The 17,378-nt window shown below is 41.6% G+C and overlaps 1 protein-coding gene across 1 annotated transcript in view; it reads left to right on the top strand.

Annotated features, from left to right (window-relative positions):
• The first annotated feature begins 1,137 nt into the window (after window positions 1-1,137).
• Window positions 1,138-17,378, top strand: part of LOC127638034 (potassium/sodium hyperpolarization-activated cyclic nucleotide-gated channel 3-like) — a 41,222-nt gene continuing 24,981 nt past the window's right edge. Inside the window, exons 1-2 of the mRNA XM_052119377.1 lie at window positions 1,138-1,145; window positions 1,517-2,164. Coding sequence (XP_051975337.1) covers window positions 1,138-1,145; window positions 1,517-2,164 — 656 coding nt within the window. The remainder of the gene's footprint in view (window positions 1,146-1,516; window positions 2,165-17,378) is intronic.

Here is a 17,378-nt window from a genome sequence, read left to right as displayed (position 1 = left end):
TGCATACTGTGGTGACTCAAAAACAAACACAAAGACAATGTTGTTTTTTTTAAATCCCCTTTTCTCACAATTTGGAATGCCCAATTCCCACTACTTAGAAGGTCCTTGTGGTTACTCACCTCAATCCGGTTGGTGGAGGACAATTCTCAGTTGCCTCTGCTTCTGTGACCGTCAATCCACATATCTTATCACATGGTTTGTTGTGCATGACATTTATTCAAGTAAAAAATTAACTGAATCTGAATCAATCTGAATAATTACGTTACACCAGCAAAGCTCATTTTAAAAGTTAAATTAGGTAGAAATAGCTCCGTACCACAACCCTTTAAGCTCCGAGGGTATATTTAAAGATTTCCTGTTTCAGTGGCATACCCAAAAAAATGTGCAGTGCAAAATGATTAATAAATTAGAACACTTCTTATTTTTCTGCAAATTTAGAAGCACTTGTTCAGTTTTGGTCATAATGCTTACATGCATTGTAAAGTACAGCTTCTAAGCTTTAAAACTATGCATATTTTGTGTTGGTCAAGACTGTAGTTATTCATATTTAATATCTTTAATAATATAATATTAATTATATCTTTAAAATATATATATATATATAATTAACTGCGGGCCCATCCGAGCTTAAAGGGTCAAAGTAACAATTTGGCTATACCATTTTCTACAATAATGTACTGTTCCACTTAGTGTTGGACATAATGAAAAGTGTTGCAATATTGTTAATGAGGCTCTTATGATGCTCCTTTTTCTGCTTATTCGTCATGCTGTTACGTCACAAAAATTAACAGCAACAACCCTAAATCATTAATATCAGGCCTAAACTGGTATTTATCAAATTGACATAAAACTCCGCCAAACTAAAGACCTGAATATTAATAATAAATAGCTCCAATAAATTAGATTTATGCGCATGATGCTGTCAAGCCATCTGAAAAACAATGCCAAGCTTTTCACCTGGAACAATACAAATCCTTGAATGACTTAAAAGTGTTACTTTTGCAATAACAATAATAAAGTTATGTAATTATGTATCGAAAATGAACAACAATAATCAGCAAATCAAGCTAAACAATGTCACGTTTTTTCCCAACACCCCAGACAGTTTGTGCGCGCTTATTTGCTGTCTGCGCTCCTATGGCAACGTAATAGATTATCCATCCTTGTGCATGTTACCACAATTGGACATTAATCGCACACTGGTGTGTCAAATGCCGGGACCAATCACGTGACGCGCGTTTAGGGATTTGTAACTGCTGTTTCAAGAGTATACACTGATAGAGGGATAGCCTACAGTCATTAAAACGCTCGTCAAATAGTTTTTCATTCAGACATTCCGTCCGTCTTCTCGCATCCAGCGCGCGCGCGTGTGTATGTTTGTGTGTGTGTGCGCGCGCGCGCGAGCGCGAGCGTTCGCGCGCTTTGATTCTGCGCGCTCTGAAGCAGTGTCTATGTTGCAGGAGCCTACAGATGCAGTTGTGTATGCATATTTTTGACGACCAGTCTGGTGAGATAGGGTGCATCGCGAACGGCTTTACAGCTTGCCACATCAGTTTGGACACAAGGGTGCAATGACTCGAGACGGCGTAGACAGCGACAAGGACACTCGGAGGAAGAGTGTCAAGATGAAGCATCTTCGTTCTCCCTCTTCAATAGGGAGCACTAAAGGTGTCAGCGAGGCCAAGAGCGGAGACGCGGAGACTGATGTGGGGAGACCCTTCAGAACCAACGTGAACGGCGACTGCCGAAGGTTTCGGGGCAGTCTGTCTTCCATCACCAGTCGGCATGCCCCAGACGCTGATCTGGCGGAGCAGAGGCAACTCATCACCGAAGGGGACGCGAGTCCCGAGGAAGACGGTCCCCTGGAGCAACCCGGATCCGGAGAGAGCCAAGGCGCGCAGGGTGGTCATAGCGCCGGGGCACAACAGGCGTCCTCTGAAGAACAGTCGAGTTTCATAAAGTTGGAGGGTATCGATCAGATCATGCCAGACGATGAGAGGTTGTATCAGGCGGGCTTTATGCACAAGCAATTTGGCGCGATGCTTCAGCCCGGGGTCAACAAGTTCTCACTCCGAATGTTCGGGAGCGAAAAGGCTGTGGAGCGCGAACAAGAACGGGTCAAATCCGCAGGCTTTTGGATCATTCACCCATACAGTGACTTCAGGTAATCCCCTGTCAACTGAATCTAGTTATTGGCTCTATATTTATGATCACACGTTTCCAATCAGCACTGATTTAATTTCGACTTTGGCCTGCCGTCAGGCCTCCAGCAAGGAGCTCTCCTAAATGAAAGTGAATTTATTTTGTACTTTGCACAGTTCAGCATTAATTACTAAATATTGCCTATTTTTCTCTTAATTCATTGATGGTTGGTTCCAAATAGCTCTAACAGTTCAGATAAAAAAGAAGATATTTGTCTTTCTATGTCCTTGAGCTTGCTAAGGATATTAGAATCAGGCCCATGGTGCTCAGCCCAACCTCACCTGCTCATATGTACCCCTCTGCTATTTGCATGACATTGATAGCATCCTCTTCAGGAAGATGTGATACAAGGGCAAACAGTATCACCAACACCACCTGTCAAGGACTCACAGCAGGTGCCTGGGAGTTTTTGTGATGGGTTGTGCTCTATCTGCACTAATCCGTCATTGATCATCATTTCTTGTCTTCTTAAAGGAATAGTCTGGGTTCAAAACAAGTTAAGCTCAACTGACAGCATTTGTAGCATGATGTTGATAACCACGAAAATGTATTTCAACTCATCCCTTCTTTTCTTTAAAAAAAAAGCATAAATCTGGGTTCCAGTGAGGCACTTACAATGGAAGTGAATGGGGGCCAATCCGTAAACGTTAAAATACTCACTGTTTAAAAAGTATAGCCACAAAATGTAAACAATATCCATGTTAACGTGATTTTCATGTGATACAATCGCTTACTAACCTATTCTTTGTAAAGTTATAAAAAATTTACAACTTCGTTGCCATTACAAGGACCACGTTTACATGCACTTAAGAAAGCGGTATGTTCCAGGATTTTTGCAGAAAGCGGCATTCTAAATAGTCATGTAAACAAGAATGCTAATTTCCTTATGCCATTTAAGGAATTAAGAGAAAGCAGTTTAACACACCAGGGTTTCACCCGGAGAATGTGGCATATGTGGCCGTGTAAACACATAAGCGCTGTTCTCACAGGCGTTTGAAGAGTGCTCATGTGTGTGAACAGACCGGATAACAAACATCATTGGATGGAGCCCTACAACAAATCAACCAAACATTTCTGGGGGTACAGTGGATAAAGTGCATTAACTATAAACTATACCCATTTATAAACACCACTGTAAAATATCGACGGTCCCTCACGTTCGCATGCTCATACATTTGGGGATTCCTGGAGATTTAAGTAAGAGGAGATTCAATTGCAGAGCTGCAGGTTGTGATAAAAAGTTAAGGAAACAAACACAGCGACAACTCAAAATAAAGCAATGCAACAGAGAATTAAAGAGTGAAGTCTTTCTCGGATACCATGTTTGTTATTTACAGAAGCGTCGCAGGGAAATTACATTGCTGTGGAGAAAGCTGCTTACTGACCTAGCCGCATGTATACAGAAGGAAAGAATACGGTGCTTATACAGTGACTGTGAACCGGAACACTAATTTTTCACAATAACATGTTTTCTTGCAATAAGTTAGTGTTCATTCTGGTGTTCATGTAAACGTAGTTGATGCAAGTCGTAAGCCCTAAAACGACCGTAAAAATGACGATTTAAACATCTTAACTCAAATAATACCTGTGTCTTAACAGAAGAATTCATGTAAGTGCTTTTATAAAATTGTAAGCTTCACATTTCTGCCTTTAAACCCTCCAAAAATTGGCCCCATTCACTTCCATTATAAGTGCCTCACTGTAGCCTAAATTATTGCTGTTTTTCAAGAAAAGTCCAAATAGTTTTTTTTTGTTGTAATCAACATTATGCCAAAAATACAGTTGATTAAGCTTAACTTGTATTGAACCCGAAATATTCCTTTAAAGTTTACTGATTGTGCCAAACTAACTGTGCCATATATTGGTAGGAAATCATAATAAACCAATGATCACTGCACCAAGCTTGGACGTGAGCTGTCCCTAATCTCTCCCCCACTTTACTGCATTTAAAAAAATCACATCATATTCAGTGGATTGATTTGCATCATTCTCATGCAACACTGCTGTGTTTTGCAGTTGTTTTTCTAATATTACTAAACCCGCTCAAACAGAGCGCTCGCCGTATTAAATAGGCAGGGAAATAGGGTGATCAAAGTGGGTTAACATGATGTCGGGCATTATTGGGAGCAAACATCAGAGAGGATTATAACAACACAATTTATTTAATGTAACTCGGATTGGTGTGGGATAAACAGTGCGAGTTGGAGGGGGCAGTGCTCATAGTCAGTTAGCTGAAATGGAGCACATAGCCTTCCTACAGTTAGCATGACAGGCAATATCTAAGCCGTGCAGTAATGCACTTACTGAGCGATTGCCACATTGTTTTGGAAATCAGTTGAAATGAAAAGTGTGAGATCAGGGCCATGCTAGTGGTGACAGTGTTGGATCAGTTAATAAAAGTTCAGCTCAATCAACAGCATTTGTGGCATAATGTTGATTACCACAAAAATTAACTTAGACTTTAGTTTAAATTTAGACTGTCCTTTTCTTTAAAAAAAATTAATAATTTACAGTGAGACATTTACAATGGAAGTGAATTGGGCCAATCTGTAAATAAAACAGAAGTAAAGACACAAGACGTAAACAAAATGCATGCTATCTTAAAATAATCATAAAAACGATGATATAAATAACTTTACTGCTCAAATAGTACACACGTTTTAACACAAGTTCTTTTATGAAAATTATAAACTTTAAATTTCTGCCTTTAAACCATAAATAAATCCATCCCATAAATTGGATTTGTGTTGTTTTTAAAGAGCATTAACAGTATGTCACAAATGCTGTCGACTGAGCTTAACTTGTATTAAACCTGGAATATTCCTTTAAGAAGACAACCAATGATGATCAGTGACTGATAAGAGCAGATAAAACACAACCTATTACAAAAACTCCAAGGCATGTGCTGAGTGAATCACTAGGTATACTTTTATTTTGATGCGAACGCTTAGTGTGTGCATAGATTCGAAAGTGAGCCTGTCAAAGTATGCTTCATATAACTGTGCGCACATTCACAGGTGGTTGGTGCATGTGCGCTACGACTGCTATGAGACACTGGACTTTTTCTATAGGAGTTTAGAGTGTTTCCTGACCTCCTCACACATACTCTCTTGACTTGCACATCCACTCTTGTTGTTTTTACCCTCATGTCCTGATGTTTAGCAGAGATTCCATATTCTCCTTAGAACTTCTTCGTGACAGCAACAGCTCAAATGTGAGTGTTACCACCTTGTGGACCCACTAATTGGTGCAAATCTCCAGGCACATGTGCATTCTGCACGTGATTAGAAAAATCGGGCTGCACATGATTAGTGCTCATCCACTCCGCTTATGACAAAATTTGCTTTGCATGTTCAGAGCATCTGACCGAAGCATTCTTTGGGCTTAAGTCCTGGTCAGGTGACGTTCTTACCTCTGTGGAACACAAAAGGAGATTGAACATCATATCATAAATTTCTTCTTTTTTTTAGACCATGCATGTAAATGTTGACTGAAACTAACATTTTGCTTAACATTTCGGAAGTAATTCATGTTTGGAACGGCAGGAGTGTGAATAATTGATGACAGATTTTACATTTTTGGGTGAACTAACCATTCATAGCTGAAATGTGTTATTTCACCAAACCTAATTGATGAAATTGAATGATTGTTTTCAAACAGATTTTCCCGAACACTCCCCCTATCTTCCAATGTTTGGACAAGCAGATAGTCCATCCTAAAATCATGCCATTGGTTGAGCCAAAGTTTCTGTATTGGCATGCTCAAACAAACACAGCAATGTTTTGTTAGCGCCGCAGAACCACCGTGTTTAATTTTTGGGTACATAAACCTACACTGAATTATACTTTTTTTATAAAATGCTTGTGCTTTATGTGGTAACATCTAAGTAAACTGGTTAGATTAAATAAAAAAATAAAAAAAGAACATTCCTGAATAAACTTGAATGCATTAGGATACACCAAGAAAAAAGTAAGGTTGAAATAACTCTTTAAGGTAACAATTGCATATTACACATTTTAGATGATGCACAAGGCTTACTTATAGTTGTCTCGGCATATTGATCTGGAATAGGAGAAAGTACTTCAAGATCGAAAAATTTACACACTTCATCTTGAAGCATATTCAATCATAATTCAATAGCATGGCCAACAATAGTGACCTCCAAAAACTATCCAAAATTCATCATTCATTCATCTTACACTACAGTCTTGCCTCTCTTTACGAGATAATTAATTTTATTTCAAGAGGGAACATCTAGACTTGTTAAGTACCAAATGACCGCAACAGCAGGGGATGTGTGTTCATGCATATAGCAGGTTTGTAATGATTCACCTGTCACAAGAGGCAGCATCCTTCTCATTTAATTGTATGCTCGGTTGTCTGGCATTTTCAGGTGTCATTTTCACATTTGCCCTTGTCTCCCTCCTCTTGCACTTGATACATCCTTGTCTCTTCCCCATGCTCTCTAAACTTCCTCCCCTAACACTGTTAGGGAAGGGGGTGGGCAATGCACGAGAGCTCCATTTGCTGGTTGCATCACCTGGTTGATAGAGAAAAACAAGAGGAGAGTGTTAGAATGTAGATAGAGGCTGTTGAGAGGGGGATGGAAGGTTAGGAACAGTGTTCAAGGGGTACTGGAATAAGGAAGCAAAGAGACATGCTTTTTTAAAATGAATTACCACAGAGCAGCTCTGCTTTGCAGTGCAGTTGGGAAGAGGAAGAAATATTATGGTCTGCTAAACAACATGGTACATCACATTATTTCTATTTATTACATTCAGTGGAGAGAGAAAGCGCTACTCTCGCTCTCACAGAGCTAAACATTCTCCACACAGACCAACAGACATGTGTAAGCTCACATTTTAGACTTTGAATTAAATGGTAAAATATTTCAATAAGGTTCGATACACTAACATTCAAACTTATATAGCATTTTAAAATTTTGGTTAATGTTAATCTAAGTTATACATATACTATTGTTCATTGTTAGCTCATATTAGTTCATGATGCATCAACTTCACAGGTTAAAGGTGTAGTTTGTAAGATACAGAAACCCTTGTTATTAATGACACATGTGGCCATTAATTGAACTGCAGCCAGCTGCCTGTCGCTCGTGCACACCCCCCACAGGGACATGAGCGAGCGAGCATCAGATAAAATAACGTAATGTACAAAGATGTTGAACGTGATTCACTGGCATCATGCTGCCAGATGAGGTAGCATAATTAAAATTACACAGTTATGATTGTTTTACTACAAACTTTGAGACTGTATAATATATTTGACTCTCCATTGCTGGAACAGGGCTAAAACAAAGTGTGGATGTAGCTCTGGCAATACGAGACTGTAGTTTGAAGAATCACTGTTCTTTGCATGATACATTGACTGCATTTATACGATAGCCTACTGTATGTCTGCGTTAGCTAGCGAGCCAGCTTTATCAATAGCTGTTAGCTAAATTTGGTGTATGATGACAGTAGCTGTTTATAAAAATAGACTCTACATTATAAATATGTTGCCACAATTCACTATTGATGTAATTCCATCACAACTGACATTTTGATATATCGATGAGCTATTGTTTTATAGTAATAGAATGTATATATTTTCTGTATAACCAAGTTACGTTACACTAATGAATGGGTATTTTTGCATCAATCTTGAAAATTGTCTAGCATTCATTCCATGTGTTATTGTTGTTTACCTTGCTGAATAATTACAGATTAACATTAATTATGACTTTTTATGACTAGGTTACTGTGCAGGCAAGATCAAGTTAACTAAATTTACACAAATCAATCCTTATGGTGCTATATTTCACATGCTTTGCCAGGGATGGATTACCGACCGGGCCAATGGGGCCAGTGCCCAGGGGCCCTTGACTAGCAGGGGGCCCTTGAATGCCCGGGGGTGCCCTGGTCTTTAAGGCTGCGCAATCTAGTTTGGTGATCCGCCCTGCTTGAAAACCCTTTTGGTCATGAACAACAACCATCCCATAAACAAGCCGATGTTCACTCTAGTGTTCGCTCAACCACGATAACATTCCTGCTTAGCCAGACTGGATTCGGTAGATCAGTTTATTTATTTATTTTGGGCTTTTTTTGAGCCAGACATTTGCTGGATTCCCTCTCTAAGATAAAGTTACCTATTGTTGCAGTTTGTTGTCGCTGTTGAATAGCGGAACAGAAGCTAATACTGTCTGAGGCAAGGCTCTCGGGAGTAAATGTCACATCCTTTGGATTTTCCCGGCAAAAGGGACCTGCTCCCTTTACATGAAAATCAGTCTACAGGCTTTAATTGGCAACCTAGGAAGTCCAGAAAGGGCTCAAGTTGCATTACAAGTAGTTCACACATTTTTAATTCGAGACCTATTGCACTGTGAATTCAGCGATAGTAGGTCGAATGTTCTGCTGCTGAAATCAGTGCTTACCAATATTCAAACTATTGCCCCCAGCTGCAGAAGCTGGAATTACTGTTGAATGTATATTATACAGTAGGGCTGAATCAATCAGTAGAAGATATCGGAAAAATGTTCATAGTCGAATAGTCGTTTGATCCCATTTAACTTAACATGATATCATATGAACATTTTTATTATGGCATGCGAGAGCAGCACTATAAGGAATCAAGTCATGTATATAAACAAACTCCGAAACTGGAATTTCTCTGATGCACATTTTTGGTGCGGGGACGCTCCTCCCTCACACACGTTTGCTGCAGTTATTGAATCGTAATATACTGTATGTGTCACAGTGCGTATCTTATTATGGGACCAGAGGTTGCTTGATGCACAGAGAAAAATATGTAAATGCCTTAATTGATGCAAAAATATATATGATGGGGAATGCTGCTTGTCAGTAATTTGGTAGAACTGGGTCAATTTCAGGGTACATCAGGGTCAGAAATTAAGGGAGGCTCAGGAAAAAAATTCCTGTGAAATTCAATATACGGGGGCAAAAATGCCCTTGTCATGAATTTCATTTATTTATTTATTATTTTAATCTGATTCTAAGGCTAGATATACACATTATCACATATATTATTTGATGTTGATTTAATTGTATGGGTAGGAAGCTAAACATTGAAATTAAGAACTTTTGTCAGTGAATTTATTAAATATAAGAATTTTAATAAAAGGATTACAAAGTGCATTTTTGATATGTTTAGAAAGTAATTACCCTCATAATCATAATAATAATAATTATGCTCCAGAAAAGTTTTGACCCTTTATGGAAATTCAGAGACTGGGGTACATAACAGAATGTTAACATATACAACCTTATTGTAAAGTCTTACCAATTAAACTGTGGACTATTACTTGACAAAATAGGCTATAATACAACAATATATTTCTATAATATAGAATATAATATAGAGTTTGCTCAGATTTTTATTTTAGGGTAGCTGAACTAATTTGCTTTACTTTCATGACTGCGGTGAAACAAAGCCACCCAAATGAACCTTAGCAATGCTCTTGCGTAAACCTTTTATTATGTACCCAATGCATTAGCGTTTTGCCGGCATCTCCAATGGCCAGAATGACTGGTAAAAAGAACTCTGCAGAGCATCTGGCTCAGAGAGATGATGGCTGGATCTGGTGAGTAGAGGTGACACAGATTCCACAGAGAGATCATCACAATTGGTGAGATGGGGATTGGGAAAGACAATTATGACTCATAACATGCTAAGCAGCAACAGATAGAGATGGAGAATGGAGAGTGTAATTTTGGCAGATTGTAACAGAAAACTGATTTTTGCAAAGGCTTTTGTTTGCATGAGATGCATTCTCTTTTCTGTCAATTATCATTGGCTCTTGTTTTTCAGTTTATTATAGAATGCTTGTTAAAGATACACACCTGTACTACTTAAAGGTGCACTCCGTAATTATTTCATCGTTAAAAAAGTTTAACTCCTAAAGACATGAATTATAATGTAATAAATGTATAAAACCATGATCACTCACATTCAAATGATGACTCCAGTCATATCAGTAACATTATAAAAGCATTATAAAAATATTTTGCTGTATTGAAAGCACTATAACTACACATTATATGATGTTTTTTCTTGTGAATGTCATTGTTTTTTTTTTATGTACGGTAATTTTGATTCAGATGATTGCAACACACTCCAAAAAAGTTGGGACAGTCGAGTGTTTACCACTGTGAAACATCACCATTTCTCTAATAACACTTATTAAGCATTTAGGCACTGAAGAAACAAGTTTGTTAAGTTTAGAAAACTGAATTTTCCTCCAATCATCTATTATGCAGGTCTTCACTGCCGTATGGTGTGCGTCATAATGTGCCACACATTCTCATTTGGAGGCAGGTCAGGGCTGCAGGCAGGCCAATATAGCACCCGCACTCTCTGCTCACTCAGCCATTCACTTGTTATCCTGGCAGTATGTGGTTTGAATTTGTCCTGCTGGAAAATGCAGGGACGTCCCTGGAAAAGATGCAGGGATGTCCCCTGGATCGGTCTTTCCCGATCCTATTCTTTCAGGGGGAAGACAAGGGGGAGGTGACATGTGGCAAATACACCACATGGGTTGTGAAGTGAGTAAGTGCTGAAGTGGTCTTATATGCATCAACCCGTGCGGCGCAATCGTGGCTGAGGATGTCATATGCCCCAGGAGCCTCTGGAATTGTTTTAGAGGAACCACTGGGCAGGACTCGAAGAGAGCGAGGCACCTGAGCACTGACTGCACGCGCTCGTTCGTGAGGCACGTTGTCATTGAGACTGAGTTTAACTCCATGCCGAGAAAAGAGATGCTCTGAACCGGGGTGAGCTTGCTCTTTTCCCAGTTAACCTGAAGCCCTAGACGGCTGAGGTCCCTGAGAACATGGTACCTGTGCGTGCATAGTAACTCTCGAGAGTGAGCTAGAATGAGCCAGTCTTCGAGGTAATTGAGTATGTGGATGCCCACTTCCTGTAGCGGGGCAAGGGCTGCCTCTGCAACCTTGGTGAAGACACAAGGGGACAGGGACAGGCCGAAGGGGAGGACTTTATACTGGTAGAATTTTGCGTCCTTCAGGTCTACCGCCGCGAACCAATCTAGTTGTCGAACGCAGGTTAGGATCTGTCTCTGCGTGAGCATTTTGAATGGGAGTTTCTACAAAACCCGGTTGAGAACTCGCAAGTCCAAGATTGGAAACCCACTGCCTTTCTTGGGTATGATGAAGTAAGGGCTGTAGAAACCCTTCTTCATCTCGGCTGGAGGGATGGGCACTATCGCATCCTTGAGAAGCAGAGTCATGATCTCTGCCCTTAAAGTGCTGTCTTTTTGATCGCTTATGGAGGTGGAGCGAATACCGCTGAAACAAGGCGTGAGCCGGGCGAATAGAATTGCGGGCCGGGTCGTTCTCAATCCTGTGGGAAGAAGGAGTGACGCACAGGGCGGCTGAAGTGGCTTTCTCTCGTGAGGAAAGAAAGCTGCAACTGCAACGTTGCCATGGCTATGTTCCCACACTGAACTTTAAAATAAAACATTTTAAATAAAGTTTATCTGCTTTAATCTAATCCTGAGATTAAGTGAATCAAGAAAATAGGATGATTTGATCTGATATGATGACATTAAAAACTAACTGATATTAAATACAGCATTGGTTCTTACACAAGTTAGTAGTATTATATATTATATATTATTATAGTTAGTATTGTAATAGTAATCTGCTGTGATTGTGGAGTGATGCTGCCATACAGGTTATCTGAATTATCCTACAAGTATTGCCCTCATGTTTAAGTGTTTTGTTGTCGGAGGAAGAAAACATGGAGGACGCCAGTTTCATTCTTGTATATTTCTCTGGGAACTCTTATTTTTCTCCTCCAGCATGTTGAAAGTTTACGTCTCCTCGCAACTCAGAAACTTTTATCAGGTAGGCGCTCTGAGCATGTTTGATTACTCCGTCTGACACAACTCTCAGCTGTGATCAGCAGTAATGTTGAAGTTGTATGTTTATCTATTTCTTATTCATAGTATAGTAATTTGAGCGATCATGGATTGAGAGACAATTCCAGATGGCTTCAAAGAAATTGCCGCACAGACTGACAACACAGTTTGTCAAAATCAGCTCAACTCACTCATAGCACACACAAGACAGTGTTAAGGGCCAGTGTTTATACAAAGATAAACTTAATTAACTTAAAATACTTCATTTCTGTTCTAAATTGCTATTCTGCTACCTGATGTATGTAAGGCCCATGGCCACACCAACATAAATAGCTTTGAAACAACATGCAATCCAGTATCACTTAAGGTTACTATTAGTAATCATCATTATCAGTGGTCATAAAAGCATGAACAGCCATAAATGCATAAAATGTATGGTCGTTCATGCCATTATGTATTATAATAGTGGTAATTATTATCAGTAACCTTCAGTAATTACATTGACCACTGTGTTTTTGCTGAAGAAAAAATTTGATTGTGAGCTGAGTACTTACTCTACATTACTTTAAGCACAATTAAAGGGCCTAAATTTAGATTTAAGTCTAAAAATACTTTTCTGCCCTCTTAAATGTTTTCTGATTGCCCAGAAAAATGTGGAATATAAAAATGTCTCTGTTTTCAGTTTTCTGACCCAAACTTATTATTGACAAAATGTGTAGTTGCTGTATTTTGCAGTTTAGAATAAATGTGTATATATTAACATTAGTTAACACAGTAGTTAACATGAACCAACAATGAACAATACATTTAGAGCATATATTAATCTTAGTTAATTTAACGTCTACCTATAGCTACATATTTAACATTAAAAGTTGTATATGTTATTAACATAACATAACATTAACATAACATATACATGTATATGTGAATGTATTCATTAAATAGCAATTACGTTTTAATTTATTTGTATTTGTGTTTATTTTTTTCAGTTTTTTTTTTTTTCATTTTTAGTTCATAATACCGAATGCATTAACCAATGTTAACATATATAACATTATGGTAAAGTTTAATCATCGTACACATTGTATTTTTCAGGTTGATGGTGTCAAACAACACCTAATACCACTGGAAAACTCTGAGCATCACATTCAGTATTTGTAATCCATAATGGGCTAGACGGCATATCAATAGATTTCTGCTTATTTACAAAGCAGCGATGGACTGGAATTTATTAATCAACCAGATTTATTTAAAGCCAACCATATTTTTACAATTGTGCAAGTGAAATAAGACCATAATTTGTAATCTATGTGAAATCATGTCAAAAAATATTAGCACAGGGGAAATGAGCCAGGCAAATATTGCTGATTTAATGCTGCATTCAGCAATTATGAAGGCTTATTTTTGTGTAAATGTTTCACCCGGCAGATATTTTATTGATGAAATTGTGGTGTTGCCAGAGGTCTCCTGGATGTCTTCCAGGCCCTTTCATTTACATAAATACAACACTTCCAGTTACCAAACAGGAAACTCATCCATAAATGAGAAGTAATAGCCCAACCAGGCTGCCATTCCCAGCATCAGTCAGGGGTTCAACTCATGAAGCTTTTTCATCCTTTAGATTACTGTTTTTGATTACTGACATCATAATCAATGGCAACTCTAGGAATTCTTTAATTGGATGCCCAGAGGGGGTAAAAGACCCAAGTCTTAGGGTGGCACACCAAAAGGTATATGTACAGTATATTTACATGTATGTGTGTATATATACACTATGGGCTCTAATTTCGTGAACACGCATATTACCACGCTATGACCGTGCGCAACGTCTTATTCAATTTTTGTGAAAGCGCCAATTCTAAGTGCAATTTTCGTGCTAGTGCAAGGGGTCGTGGGTTGGAGTGTTTGCACTATCTGTGTGTGTATACGTGCAAACTGTGGGTGTATTGTATGATAATGAAGTGGCGCAAAGCACAGATGACTATTTTCCTGAGAAATAGGTAATTGAGCTAAAAAAAGACGTTTCAAAAGTAGGTCTTATCTCAGCACAAAATCCAAACTAAAAGGAACTGGAATGCCGTTCAGGTTTTGTGCTGAGGAGCTGAGACAAGGTCTGGCCATTTTAGTGGCTAGTAAAGTGTTGTGGCAAGAGGGACACAACGTCTTGTTCCCTCCATCATGGAATGGAGGTTACGACAGTAACCATGACGTTCTCCTTCTGTCACTCACTCGACATGTGTCGATGTAGTGACACTAGGGGTCCCTATAGAAAAACGGCACAACAGCTGAACCTTGTTACGTGAACTGCTGAAGCAGGTGCAAGCAGGCTGCTGCGTGCGTAATAGCAGGTGCATCAGACTGCTCGTAACCTCCCCCAACACCCCAAAAGACGTCATGTAGTGCCCCACATCCCTGAGGGGGTATCGACGTTACTAGCATGGGAGCAGGTTGCGCCTTTTCTCTCTATGTTTTCTCTCCACAGAGTATTCGATTTGGCTGGCGCAATCTAATGTTATCATACGCATCGGGGAAGGTGTTCTTTTCCTTTCCCATTCTTTCAGGGGGAAAAGTCCCTGCAGAGACCACATCCTGCCCTAAAGGGGAAGTCAACATGTGGCTGTACGACGCATGGGCTCAGCAGCTGCACATGGAAGAGGCGCGGTGGTAGGTCCCGCCACGAAAGGGGGGGAGACTCTGCAAACACAGCGACCGGAGGCAGAGTGAGCTCTGCCCAAGGCAGACGTGGGTCCGCTGACAGGGAGACCATACCGCAGAATATACATCACAGGGGTTACTGGAGTAATCAGCACCTGTGGCGCACCGATCCCAGTACAGGGCATATTAGACCCCGTAGTGGGGCTGGCTGCGAACTCCTCCACAGAGTTCGCGAACCATAGGGCTAGGGAGGAAGGACATCCAGAGTCCACGAGTTTGAGAACTCGACTGGGGGTAAAAGTGCATGTTTTCGCCTCAGGGGAGGGGAAAGGCGCTAAACGCAAGCGATACACCAGGCCAGCTGTTCCATATTACCAAACTCTACCTGTTCATACCTGAAAGAACATGGGATGAAACCGGCTCAACACAGAGTTTGTAAAATCTCGAGAAGGTATTGGGTGTTGCCAAGCCCGCTGCTCTGCAGATGTCTGCTAGAGAGGTGCCATTGGAAGTGCTCACGAGGATGCCACACTCCTTGTAGAGAGTGTTCGAACCCGCAAGGGGGCGGGCACGGCCTGGGCCTGGTAGGCCAATGCAATGGCGTTCACGATCCAGTGGGCAAGCTTCTATTTAGAGACAGCGTTCCCTTTCCGATCCAAGTAGGTGCGCAAAGCATGCACCGGACACAGAAACGACAGGTCTGGGTCTGCCTACTGATCCCTGAAGGGGGTCATGTGAACCTTGGGCACATAGCCCGGTCCGGGTCTCAGGATCATGTGAGAATCTGTCGGACCGAGTCGCTGACAGAGAACGCTTGCAGTTCCCCCACCCTCTTGATGGAGGTTAGCACAATCAGGAGGGCCATCTTTAAGGAGAGGGCTTTCAGCTCGAATGACTCTAGCAGTTCAAATGGGGCTCTCCGAAGGCCCACAGAGAGATCCCTTGAGGGGAAGATGAATGGCCTGAGAGGATTCAGCCTCCAGGTACCTCTGAGGAACCTGATGATCAGGTCATATTTCTCTAGAGACTTACCATCCACTGTGTCGTGGTGTGCTGCTATAATGCTACGTATACCTTCAAGGTGGAGGGGAACTGCCACCCCTCCAGCCTCTCCTGCACTGACCTGACTGTGTATCTCTGGGGCTCTTCGGCTCGGGAAGAACACCAATTCTTGAAAAAATGCCACTTCGGGGCATAAAACTGCCTGGTAGAGGGAGCTCTGGCTTGAGTGATCGTGTCTACGACTGCTGGTAGTAGGCCACTTAGATCATCCACGTTCCAGATGTCTGGGTGCAGGTGCCAGATTGTGCCCCATCCCTGAGAAAGATGTTCCTCCCTCAGAGGACTCTGCCAGGCAGGTTCTGTCAAGAGGATCGTGAGGTCCGAGAACCAAGTCTGGGTGGGCCAGTATGGGCCACAAGGGTGACTTTTTCCTCGTCCTCCCTGACTTTGCACAGGGTCTTTGCAAGAAGGCTCACTGGGGGAATACGTATTTGCACAGCTGCATCTCTCCCGAGGTGGACTCCCATCAGGGAATACCAGAGTGGGCAGTGGGAGGATTCCCGGGAAGCAAACAGGTCTACCTGTGCTTTCCCAAATCAACTCCAAATCAACTGGACCACCTGGGGGTGGAGTCTCCACTCTCCCCTGAGCTTTGCCTGCCAGGACATCACGTCTGCTGTGGCATTGAATCTGCCCGGGATATGAGTGTCCCGCAGCGACCTCTGCCGCTGCTGACTCCAGAGAAGGAGATGGCTGGCGAGTTGCAACATGCGACGAGAGTGTACGCCACCTTGTCAGTTTATATATGCTTCTGTTGCTGTGTTGTCGGAACGGACCAACACATGCTTGCCCTGGATCAACAGCAATAGCCTTCACAGGGTGAGTAGTACAGCCAGCAACTCTAACCATTTGATGTGCCAACCCAGTCGCGGTCCTGACCAGGAACCGGCTGCTGCGTGCCTGTCGCACATGGTGCCCCAGCCCAGTTTGTAGGTGTCTGTGGTGACCACGACAAATCTGGACACTTGCTGTAGGTGAACTCCTGCCCGTAGAAATGCAAGGTCTGTCCAAGGGCTGAATAAGTGGTGGCAGAGCGGCGTGATAGCTACGCGATGTGTGTTGCGGCACCATGCCCATCTCAGGACTCGAGTCGGAAGCCAGTGCTGAAGTGGTCTCATATGCATCAACTCGAGTGGCGTGACTGTCGCTGAGGAAGCCATATAACCCAGGAGCCTCTGAAAGTGTTTCAGTGGAACCGCTGTCCTCTGCCTGAGTGACTTCTTGCAGTTCAGCACCGACTGCTATCATTGAGCCAGAGTCTAAAAAGAGATGCTCTGAACCGGGGAGAGCTTGCTCTTTTACCAGTTGACCCGTAGTCCTAGACGGCCAAGGTGCCTGTGCACCAAATCCCTGTGCCTGCACAGCAACTCTTGAGAGTGTGTTAGAGTCAGCCAGTTGTTAGTTTAGTTGAGTATGCGGATGCCCACTTCCCTTTACAGTGGAAGAGCTGCCTCTGCAACTTTCATGAAGACGCGATGGGACAGGGACAGGCCGAAGGGGAGGACCTTGAACTGGTACACCTGGCCGTCACAAGCAAACCATAGGAAGGGTCTGTGTTGAGGTAGAA

The sequence above is a fragment of the Xyrauchen texanus genome, chromosome 46 (genome assembly GCF_025860055.1).
Source record: "Xyrauchen texanus isolate HMW12.3.18 chromosome 46, RBS_HiC_50CHRs, whole genome shotgun sequence".
In the NCBI taxonomy this organism is placed as follows: Eukaryota; Metazoa; Chordata; class Actinopteri; order Cypriniformes; family Catostomidae; genus Xyrauchen; species Xyrauchen texanus.
This window is presented reverse-complemented; position numbering and strand designations above follow the sequence as displayed.